Genomic DNA, 11,281 nt, shown 5'->3' with positions numbered 1-11,281 from the left:
GTTGTTTTCTCTGCTGCAGTGTTCAGTTGGTGGCAAGCGATCGATCAACCAGCTGCAGTAGTTATTTGTACTAATGTCTTCAAACGCACAGATATTTGCCCGAACACAGTGACAGAAAACAAATAATGATGCCTGTGATTGTTTATGAAGCACATGAATTTATTTACATCACACACTGGTCAGTTCTTCCCCGTATCTACTGTAACAGGAGCCCTGTCTGGCGTGACTGTTAATATTTCCTGTTTTCCAAAGCTAAGCTAAAAGATGGAGAGATGGAAAAATGGCCACAAAACCACCAGAAAGATGTGAAACAACCTCAGAGAGAAGACCTTGTGCACGCCGTGTTTGAGGAGGAGGTTTCTACCTGTGTTTGTGGATCAGAGCGTTGAAGGCCATCCCGTCTCTCCAGCTGGTGGTGAAGTTGTGGATGTTGACGTTTGGATATCTGGACAGGAGAGCAACAGTACTGAGAACACCATTTTATAGTCATCGATTAGTGATGCTGGTGTCATTAAAGTAAGGAGACCATCGGTGAGCAGCCTTTATTAGCCTCCACTAATTGGGGGGGGGGCAGGAGGCACTAGGGCTGATGGGAAACGTAGTGTGAAGTTTAGAAAAACCGCTCACGCTCCCAGTGGATAGCGAGCGGATGTCTTACCCTGCAGTCTTCATCTGACACCAGAGCAGCAGAGCATCTTTAGCCGACTTCTTCTCCTTGTTGTCCTCCGTCTCCACACTGATGTCCTGGATCTGAGACACAGACAGACACAGTCTCAGTGCTGATATGATGGACGCTACACAGTGTCGAAGTCGGCGACTCCAGACCACACACACCTGAATACTGCTCAATTTGAACATTGAACTTCAGTTTTGTTTGTAACTGTTTGTGTTACAGACCAAACTTGAACTGCAGAGCTTGATGGTTTAAAATGATGTTTAAAGAATTCATGCAGCTCTTAAACTTTCTGTTTAGATGATCCAGGTTTCCCTCAATACTGACTGCAGTGAGCTGCAGACATGGTAAATGGTCTTATACTTGTATAGCACCTTTCTATGCTTTTACAGCACACTCAAAGCGCTTTCACACATTATTCGGCCATTCACCCATTCGCACTCCCAAGCACTCACGCATTCACACACTGGTGACATCACCGGGAGCAACTGGGGGTTCAGGGTCTTGCTCAAGGACACCTTTTAAAGCTACAGGGGACGGGGTCAAAGAGAACGTCATCATGCATAGTTCAATTCAAAGTCAAACTACAGAAATAAAACATTCATTTAATGAGAAAATCATCCAACAAATGAACCTTTCTAAAATGCCTACAAGCTGAATGTTCAGTCAGTGTTTAATATCAAGTGATTCTTAAGATTGTGAAACTGCTTAAAAGAAGCCAAAAAACAGTAAAAGGGAAAAAAAGACTAGAAGCGTCAAAGTAGACGTGTCCTCAGAAATCACAGCTTGTTTTACCCACGGGCAGTGAACGCGGCACTACGGCTCAGTTCACAAACACGTCACACATGAGCGTGTAATCCATCCAGCGACGTCTCCTGCTGACGTAGGGCATCCGTCACTGCCCAAGGCCTCAAACAGCTCTCTGACAAATGTCTTCTCTTTCCAGCACCGTCCTCACTTCTGTCTAGAGATGTCCTTATCCAAGAAGTCTGTGCTTACATAGTCTGACCTGAACAGCAAAACATGTCCTTATTTGTCTAAAAATATCCTCGTTTTACAAAAATTCCCTGGTTTTCTAATCTGCCACTCTGTCTCGGGACAGTACACGAGACCGCGCACAGGAATCTCACCTTCATTGATTGAAATCCATCAGTTTCACTCAGACAGAAGCATGAACCACATCTGGGACACGAGTCAGCAACATCAGCTCCACCGGTAAACGAACATACCACACACACGCCGTCATCCTCCTGTCGCTCGGTTCCGTTTCGCCCTCGCTCCTCCACACAGGATTTAAAACCACTAAGAAGTGTGGTTTTAATCCTCATGGCTGATAAAGCTAAATCCTCCCCCCCAGCTGTTCACAGTGGTGACATCATCGCCCGAGTGACACCACAACCAGCAGCATTGCCATACGAGTGTTTTCACCTCCGGACTGGTGGCTGAAGAACGTAGCTCGGCGGAGGAGCAGTTTAACCTCATCGTCCTCTTCGGAACGTGTCCAGAGTTACAGCTAAATATTATATGACTATTAATCTTTCACTGAGGTTTTATGTCACATGTTTAGGACTGTAAAGGGTCTGTTTTCACATCTGCAGAGTATTTGGACCATAACCTGTTAATTAAAAATATTAACAATGATTCATTTTAACAATAGCTTTTCTAGCATAGTAGGGAAGTGAGTTTAGTACCATATGTTGAGAATGTACAATATGCTAAACTTATTTGAATAAAAGGCTCTGATACTGTGGGACACACAAAAACCATATTCAATCAATCACGTTAATTGGGAATTAAATCTACAGGTGAGTGATAATGGCCAAGAGGAGGTCTAAACATAAGTAGTGTGCCCCTCATTTTGATATGCGACTATTGCGAGCTGATGACAGGCACAATAGGGCCCATACATGAGAAATGTGACACCATGTGTTCACCTCCTCACAGGATGCACACTTGCGCCATGGGCTCTTACCTGGAAGCGGAGGATGATGGTCCAGATGAGGCCCAGGGTGAGGCGGTGGTTCCCATCTACGATGTCGTGGGAGCCCATGTTCTCCAGGTGAACCCTCTGCTCCTTCAGGAACTGCAGGGCCTTGTCCACATTCTCCAGACAATGGATCCGCATCCGGCCCTTGGTGGGTTTGGGCTGGAACAAACACAAAACTCAGTTTATTTACAACCTTCCAAAACCAGGAACCATGAACTGCTTCATGCTGCCACATAAGGTAAACATGAAGGAGGAGGAAACAGCTGCGGACACAGCTGACCGGCTTCAAAACGGAGTCGACTCTGCTGAACAAAAGGTTCACTATGCAATAACTTTTACTGGACTATATTTATATCAATCTCCAGGGATTTCCTCTGTGCAAACGTCCAAAAACAGGGAAACAGTTGTTCATACTTAAAGCAATAAATCATCTCCAAAAGCCAATAGCTTATATGCGCATCAGGCAAAAGGCCCTGAATCAAATTTCAGCCGGCTCATCCAAAAACCTGCGTTGCACAATGTAGAAGTGGTGTCCTTCCTGTGGTTCACCAGCAAAAGAGCTTGAGCTGATGATGGGACTTTGTGACGGTTTCGTCTGGGTTGTACCAGCTGTGACGGCTGTGTGCGAGTCAATTTTCATGAACAAACCCTGAACCATTCTGGTGGACAGTAAATAAACAGCAGGAACTCGTTTAGTCACAGAAGCCATTTCATTTCTCGAGTAGAAACTTCATCAGAAGTTTTGTGACGGCTGTACGTGGCCGACTCGTTAGTCATCGAAGGTCAGAGCACGGTGCAGACCAGGGTTCTCTACTCTGCACTAAAGCTAGTTTTACACAGATGATGGTACTGTAATAATGCTGTTTTGCATGTCTAGTATCCGTGCAGCAGACCCCAGGGATTCAGCGATGGAAGTATTCAGATCCTTAAGTGAATGTAGCAATACTACACTGTAGAAATATTCCATCACAAAGTAACAAGTCATTTTTATAAATCACATTTTTTAATGTCGCACCACCTTTAATGGCTTCACATGCTGAAAACGAGTCACAGAGGTTTAAATCTGGAAATCTGATCTAAACCAAAGCCAGCAATAATAAATCACTACAATAAAACAAACGTCCTCCGTCCAGCACTGACCATCCACTCTACACCCAGGACAATGGCCAACAATAACACCGCTGTCTTCTCTGCTCCCCACACGGACACATCAACGCCACCCAGTGAAGCGCTCCTCCATGATCCAGGATCTGGACCCAGACCAGAGACGGTCTGGACCACTGTCTGCTGTTGCAACATCCGCACCATGTGCCATAAAAACAAACACCACGTTGACCTCCATCAGCAGTCCGGTGGGGGGCTTCCCAGCTTTCTCTCAGCGCTTGCACTTCTTGGAAACCTTTACTCAACTCAAACCACACGTTCGTGCTTGATGTTTGCCTTGGAGCCACGTCGCCCGCCCCCGTTACAGCCGAACTTCAAGCTAAACCCAAATTCTTTAAGAATTCATCTGTTGATATCAGATATTGGTCTTATTGGGAACCAAATCCCATGAAAAGCACAGTCCTGTCTGTGTGTCTGCTCCACCGTGGCCACAAACTATGTATTAGCTCCATCAGCGACCACACTGGCTGACAGGCGGTTTCATCACCATGGACACACATTGGACCTTATTCTGACTCAGTCCCACACACGCTGTCCTGCTGCCACTGATACTAAAGAGCAAATGTGGATTCATCCGCTGCTGAAAATAGTCCCCCACAACTGTCCTCTATTTTACCTACATTATGTACTGTAACACAATCAAACCTGAAGTACTTGTACCTTTTCCAGTATTTTTACTCCACTTTTGAGAAGGAAATACTGCAGCTGTACATTTATTTGACTGCTACAGTAACTTTAAACCCATTAAACCCATTTAAGCAGGCGTCCACTACCAGAGTTTCTCTGTACATTCACCTTTATTCACTGATGTTTGATTTTATTTAACGCTGTTTGTTTGCTTTGTGTTCCTTTACTTTTACTGTGCAGTTTCTTTTGTAAATTACTTTGCAACTGTGGTTTAGAAAAGTGCTATAGAAATAAATTTTACTTTACACATCAGCATTTTACAGTGAACTCATAAAACATGTTGCACTGTTAGACTGAATTATCCAGTAAAATGTAATGTAGGTAAAAAGCTCCACCTCAAACAAATATGACTGTAAAAGTTTCCTGCACATTCACAATCCTATTATTATTATTATGCACAGATTATCATTAATAATCTAATGTAAGATATTTATTGCTAACAGCGCTCAGGTGCTTCTACTTCTACTTGTAATGGAGTATTTTTACAGTACTTTAAGTAAAGGATGTGAATTCATCATCCACCACTACAGCTCCCAGCTGTTTTAGGAAATTACTGAAAAATAAAGCTTTGTGTTTGTGAGCTGTGTTTAAAGGCTTGTGTTCTCAGTAGGAACCAGTCGGCTCAGAGCTGAGAGCCACAGACACCAAACTTTTCATGGGATTTGTTGACTAAGAAAGTTAGAGAACACCGCCGGGGTCGTGCTCGGGGTCGGTGTTACTGTGCAAGTGAGGAAAAAGGCAGACAGGCGAGTCACCAGTGAAGTAAGTGAGAACAATGAAAATAATGGACATAAAAATGCACCAAGTGGAACTCTCCTTCACACTGTGCAGCGTGGCAACAGCTGCTCGCTCTCTGATTCTTCTGCTGCTTCTGGCCAAACCCTCAAAGTTACTCAATGACTTCTTTCACAAGTCCACCCCCTCCTCTCTGACTCCCATTGTTGTTCCCTCCACCCATCCTGCTCGCCACTTCACCATCAGGCTTTTCACCCTTTAGTCCTCTCTCGTGTCCTGGTCACGTCTTCCTCCGTGAGCATCCAGAGACTAATAAATGTACAAGGTATAAAACAAATGTAGTCACAAAATAGAGGAAACTCTTATGTCTGCCTGTGTAGCTGTGTTTTCTCTCTCTGTGAGTGTTTGACAGGCTGTAAAAAGGCTGGATGACAGCAGAGTGGAGAGGCCGGAGAGATGGCCAAGAAGAGGAAGACAGAAAAAAGAAAAAGAGAAAGGAAGAAGAGACGTTGGCTCAGTGCAGTGGAAGTCACAAAGCGGGCTGAAACTCAGGCCATCTGAAAGGGGGAGAGAGAGTGTGTGTGCGTGTGTGTGAGAGAGACGTGAACACACTAAGCAGACGGAGAGAAATGCAACAGGCAGCGCGTCCAGCAGTGATTCACCCAGCGAGTTTCTCCACTGGAGAAACCTGGAATTTAATTCCTAAAGGAGCTGAATCGAAATGTTCTTTCCTTCCTGTGGTTTACAGCTGCAGTTATGAAGCTGCAAAATCAATGCGACTGCCGCAAGAATCCTGCAGTTCAAACACACATTGGTCAATAACTTCACCAACAAACACCCGAAACGGGACCAAACAACAACAGCAACGCAGTCCTGCTGATCATCAGACCAGACAGTGTCTAATTAATCCTTATGTTCCATCCAGTTCTTTAACTGACTGACAAAGTGCATGTGAAGGGTAAAGAACCCGTTTATCATCCACTGCACTGCTGAACTATAGAGCTAGTTTCTTTATAGTTTAATAACAGTAAATACTCAATACTGCAGTGTCTGCTATACTTCAACTACTTTCCCCCCAGGTTTCCAGGGTGTTCATCTCTTTTTTTAAAAAAAAATCTACTAGTTGAAAATGGTGGATGGAAACACAAGAAGGCTCGAGCCCCGGCCGACCCGGGGCCTGTCCGTGAGGAGCCCGCGTGAGTTCTCTCTGGGTGCTCCAGCTGCCTCCCACAGTCCAAAGACATGCAGCTTAGATTGACTGGTGACTCTAAACTGCTCCTAGTGAGTGAGTGTGGTTGTTTGTCTACATGTCAGCCCTGTGACAGACTGGAGACCTGTCCAGGGTGGACCCCGCCTCTCGCCCGGTGTCAGCTGGGATTGGCTCTAGCCCCCCACGACCCTATTCAGGATAATGGATGGATGGAAACACACTAAGATTATAGCATCTCTTTCACCCTTTTCTGCGCAATTAATCTTGGTGCTCAAACCAGATTTTTAAACTGTTTTGTTGATTTTTCATCATGAGACTGAACATATATCTCTGAATGTGTTAGTGTCAGGCTTTTGCTTTGTCCTTGTACATTATACTGTATTACTGCATGTGCTGTATTGTTTTTATGTATTTAACACATGCTGTCAGTGGAATGAGACACAGGTTTATTCAATACTTACTGTACAGAACCATGAGCCAGGACAGCTGAGCTATGATTATTGCAGTGTGTTATTTTTAGTACACCTTTCTTCTGTGACAGTGTCGTGGTGTGTGTGTGTGTGTGAGAGAGAGAGAGAGAAACAGACAGTATGACCACATGGGGTTAATGATTATAAGAGCCATAAACGCCGATATTTCATGTTCAGAGAAACTGAGCAAACAAGCAGATAGGAGGAGTGGGAGCACAGCGACGACCTGCAGCTGCAAGGAGTGCAGTCCAGGTGGTGGTTGGGTTCGGGGGGAGCAACCGGTTATACATGAGACACTGGAGAAAGGTTCTTTTGCATCTGAAGCCTTCATCACTGACTAACATGACCTTGGTGAATCCACTAAAGAATGTTCTTATTAGTGCCAAAATCTACTGAAGCAAATACAAAATACTGCTGCTTAGGAATATGTTTGCCCACTTCTACTTCATTTTGCCCAGAAAAATACCCATGTGACAGAAGAAGACTGACTCAAAAACAGATTCAACATCCTGCAGTTATTTTTTCAAACGTTGAGCTGCCTGCCCGGTTCATCTAGCGCCACACGGCAGTTGAGGCAGAAATAAATCACTTCGCGGTCATTAGTTGCAGTTACTGGTCAACGCAGCTTAGCGAGTAAAAGGGAGCTCTTGGTTTGATGCTGGAGATCTCACTGACACGGCAGAATCATTGTCATGTGAGACTGGGATCACACAGGGATCTGAGTCACGCTCACACAACCATACATCATGCAGCCCTCCAGTAGGAGAACTGAAAGGGGCTAAAGACCGAGAGGATTTCCCTAAATGTTGAACTGCTCCTTTAACTGCAACCTGCAGCTCGTTTCAGCCAAACCAGCCGCCTCCTCCGTCCTCACAGTGATTTAACCCACCAGTCTCTCCCCGGACAGGACCTCCAGCAGCTTGATGAGCATGCGTCCATCCCTCAGGTCCATGTAGAGGTCGGTGATTCGACAGGAAACTCTGGACAGGTGGGAGTTCACCCACTTAGTAAAGGTCTTCTTCTGCACTGCCTCACGCTCATCTGGACAAGAGAGACAGAATGAGAAAGAGAGAGATCAGAGGTCAGTGGAAAAGGAAGTGAAACTACAGCAAAATGAATCAGGGGCTGGGGAACACAGTGAACTCCCTGACAACTTCATTCACTGAGCAGCAGCATGAGAAGCCATTAAGAGTTGGCACATGTCAGACTCTTGTTTCCAACAGTTCGTACAGTCTGAGCCCTGCTGATGTGTCTGCAGGTGTGTGTGGAGGTGTGTGAGGGAGAGGTTTCCTGTGTCTGACAAAGCAGACTAAATCTGAATCACTGCTGTAAATATTCACACGCAGCAGATGAACTGCAGTCTGACAGCAGACACCTGCTGTCTGCAACACAGCATGCTTTACTTCCCACAGGCCTGGCGCTCGTCGTTACCGCACACACACACACACAGCCACAAAGACTCAGAGAGAGGGTGTGTGTGTGTGCTACAGTGTTCCCTCAGCCGAGCCCCTGGGTTTTACACTGATGATTTCCGTCACTGTTTACCATGACAGACTTACAACAGCACAATCCGTTTCTCTTCATGAAGATTTCAAGGAGAGGTCAGAGGTCACAGCAGGCTGCCAACACAAGCACTGACAAGCTGTAAACTTCCTCTGGTGAACCTCAGATTCACCTCTGTGACACGGTGGTGATAATGAATGAAAGAAGGATGTTACTCAGCCACTGGACGACTTGTTTGTTGTGTTTCACAGCACAGCTGCTTAGGTTGCAGACGGTTACCTTAACTCGCCAACCCATCTCAACGCTACAGCACTAACCATTTAACACCGTGCGTTCATTCAAACCATGCAGGAAACAGTTGCTGTAGCTTCCATCCAACATTTTGGAAGTGCATCCTTTTAAACAGATAACTGCTGCTCAGCGCCGTCTTTGGTTTGGTTTACTGCGAGTCTGTGCTAACAGAGGTTGAGCTGTAGTGGCTGTGATGCTGCTGACTTCAGGCCAGAGACAAGCGATGGGATGACTGAATGTCCAGAGGCAGACGAGGGTGGAGGCAGACGTAGGACGTTCCCCTCACTACCTCATGTAGGATGGACGGCAGCAGCTGGAAAAATGGCCTTGACTACCCAGCACGCTTGGCGGTGTGTGAAAATACTGTGCAGGGTCCCTGTAGCACTGTGTGAATGAAGTTTGAGTTTAATTTAATAAACTCTGGCTGACATGAGGCGTTCGTGTTTGTTTGCTCTCTCTGGTACGTCGACGTTATTCAGTCAGATGTATTTTGTTCCTCAGAATGGCTTTCCCAGCTGGATGAACTATTCCAGGACTTGAATGCAGCGTTACAAATCACATAATGCAATTTGTTAGCAGACGTTCTGCAGTGAGCCTCTGAGTTATTGGTCATGCTCAGGGACGTTTCCTGCTCACACGGCCTCATCTTTCCAACAAATCACACTCAAACTACACAGCAGCGTCCTCAGGCTGGGGCTGGCTGCTTTTTACCAACGTCTTCTCTGTTGTTACTCATTAAAATAAAGACTACTAGTAACTGGCACACTGGGACGTGCACCCACAAGCACATAGCGCACACAGCTGGGTCAGAGTGAGCGTGACCTCAGTGCAGGAAATAAGACAGGAATAAACTCTGGTTAACCTCTAGAAGGAAACTGGACTGACACACACGCCGATAAGAACGCCCAACTGTTTTCTACATGCAAACAAGCACTCGTACAACTTCACGGCCTTCACTGTGTGTGTGTGTGTGTGTGTGTGTGTGTTTGAGCAGGACAATAGCTTCAGTGTAGACTGGCCTTCAGCAGTCTGATCACTCAGCACAGACACAGTGGGGAGACTTTCTTTTATCAAACTGGAGCTGCTGGAAATCTGTGGAGGAGACGTCACGGTGTCCACAGTCAGCCAGCTGTGTGTGTGTGTGTGTGTGTGCGTTGCACACAGTGCATATCAAAGCGTTAGTGATGCTCTCTCTGGCTGCAGCGATGGCAGATCATAGACCGTAGTCCGGTCAGACCCCAGCCCGGCCCAAGCACACAGTAACCTTTTGTTTTGAGTTTAAGGCCTTTTAAAAGTGTCATGCTCAGCAGATCATTTGGACGGTGCCGCTGACCAGGCAGCGCTGGGCCCGGTTCAGACATCGCCCTCAAAACAAAACTGTCGTTAGTTTTAGCACTGAGAACAGTCTCTGCAGGGGACCAACATCGTTACAGCGCAGCACCTCGCCGTCCTTTACATCTATACGTTTTTGGAACAAATGTTAAGAAATCTATCAGACTTTCATAGTTGCCTTGTTATAACTGTATCTAATTTAATTTACACTTTGCTATGTAATAAATATAATTTCTTAATCTTTCAGGAAACGATGCAGAATTTACACCATGACCTGTTTGTATAAAGATGAGCAACAGTAAGAAAACAGCGCCCAGTCTTAAACGCTGCCTTTCGGTCTTTCTCTTCGTTGGCTGTTTGGTCTGAAGTCAGACTGATTCACATTTGGACTCTGATCCCAAAGCTGCTCCAAAGCTCTGTGCTGTGTCAGTGTGATTGATTATCTGAGGCTCTGTCAGGAGCTCTGCTCTCAGTGCTCTGCTCAGACTAGTCCTGAACTTGACTACAGTCCTGGTTTTTCTTGGCTAGACCTGGACAAACTTTAACCATTTCAGTGACAAACCAGAGAGCAGTCATACGATGTGTCCTTCTAAAAGGTCAGGGAGGTTGTTTTGCAAAGCACTGATCCTGTTTTGCTGCTTCAGTCACTGTGCGCACTGCATGCACGTGGTCTTTTCCTCCACCTGAGTGAAGACTGCAGCATCACTTTCAGCAAGGTGCAGTGAGCAGCACTGGCTTGTGACTGTACCGCGTAATCCAGTGTATGTTTGATGGTGGCGGCGCTCAGTGACAGCAGCTTTAGCTGATGGAGATGGTTTCTCCTCTACAGCGACGGGTGGACTGACCCACTGACGGCGTGTTTGTACATCAGTGTGTGTGTTGTCTGAGTGCCGCAGCTGCTCTGAGAAGCTGTGTCTTATCTCCATTTTCATGCTTCCTCTCTGCATTTTGTGCACAGAGGCAAGTGTGTCCTCTTCATGCTGCTTGGCCTCTGTGTGTGTGGCTTCTTTTCCTCTGTGTGTGTGTGTGTGTGTGTGTGTGTGTGTGTGTGTGTGTGTGTGTGTGTGTTTGAGGGGGGGGGCTTCCCCTTCCTGTGCTAAAAAAGAAGCAGATGCTCGTCACAGCAGGAAAATGTTTACATCACACACAAAATCTGCTGGACTACACCCAAGGAGCAAATGTTCATTTTGTGTGTGTGTGTGTGTGTGTGTGTGTGTGTGTGTGTGGGT

The 11,281-nt window shown here is 46.0% G+C and overlaps 1 protein-coding gene across 4 annotated transcripts in view; it reads right to left on the bottom strand.

Annotated features, from left to right (window-relative positions):
• Positions 1-11,281, bottom strand: part of LOC109951598 (spectrin beta chain, non-erythrocytic 1) — a 96,615-nt gene that overhangs the window by 32,407 nt on the left and 52,927 nt on the right. For all 4 annotated transcript variants that reach the window (XM_020586197.1, XM_020586198.1, XM_020586195.1 and 1 more), the window contains 4 exons: positions 7,816-7,967; positions 2,646-2,819; positions 659-750; positions 365-445 (listed from right to left, as the gene is read on the bottom strand). In XM_020586197.1, coding sequence (XP_020441853.1) covers positions 365-445; positions 659-750; positions 2,646-2,819; positions 7,816-7,967 — 499 coding nt within the window. The remainder of the gene's footprint in view (positions 1-364; positions 446-658; positions 751-2,645; positions 2,820-7,815; positions 7,968-11,281) is intronic.

This window comes from Monopterus albus, unplaced genomic scaffold (assembly GCF_001952655.1).
Source record: "Monopterus albus unplaced genomic scaffold, M_albus_1.0 scaffold397.1, whole genome shotgun sequence".
Taxonomy (NCBI): domain Eukaryota; kingdom Metazoa; phylum Chordata; class Actinopteri; order Synbranchiformes; family Synbranchidae; genus Monopterus; species Monopterus albus.
Note: the sequence above shows the minus strand (reverse complement) of the source record. Positions and strands in the feature narration are given on the sequence as shown.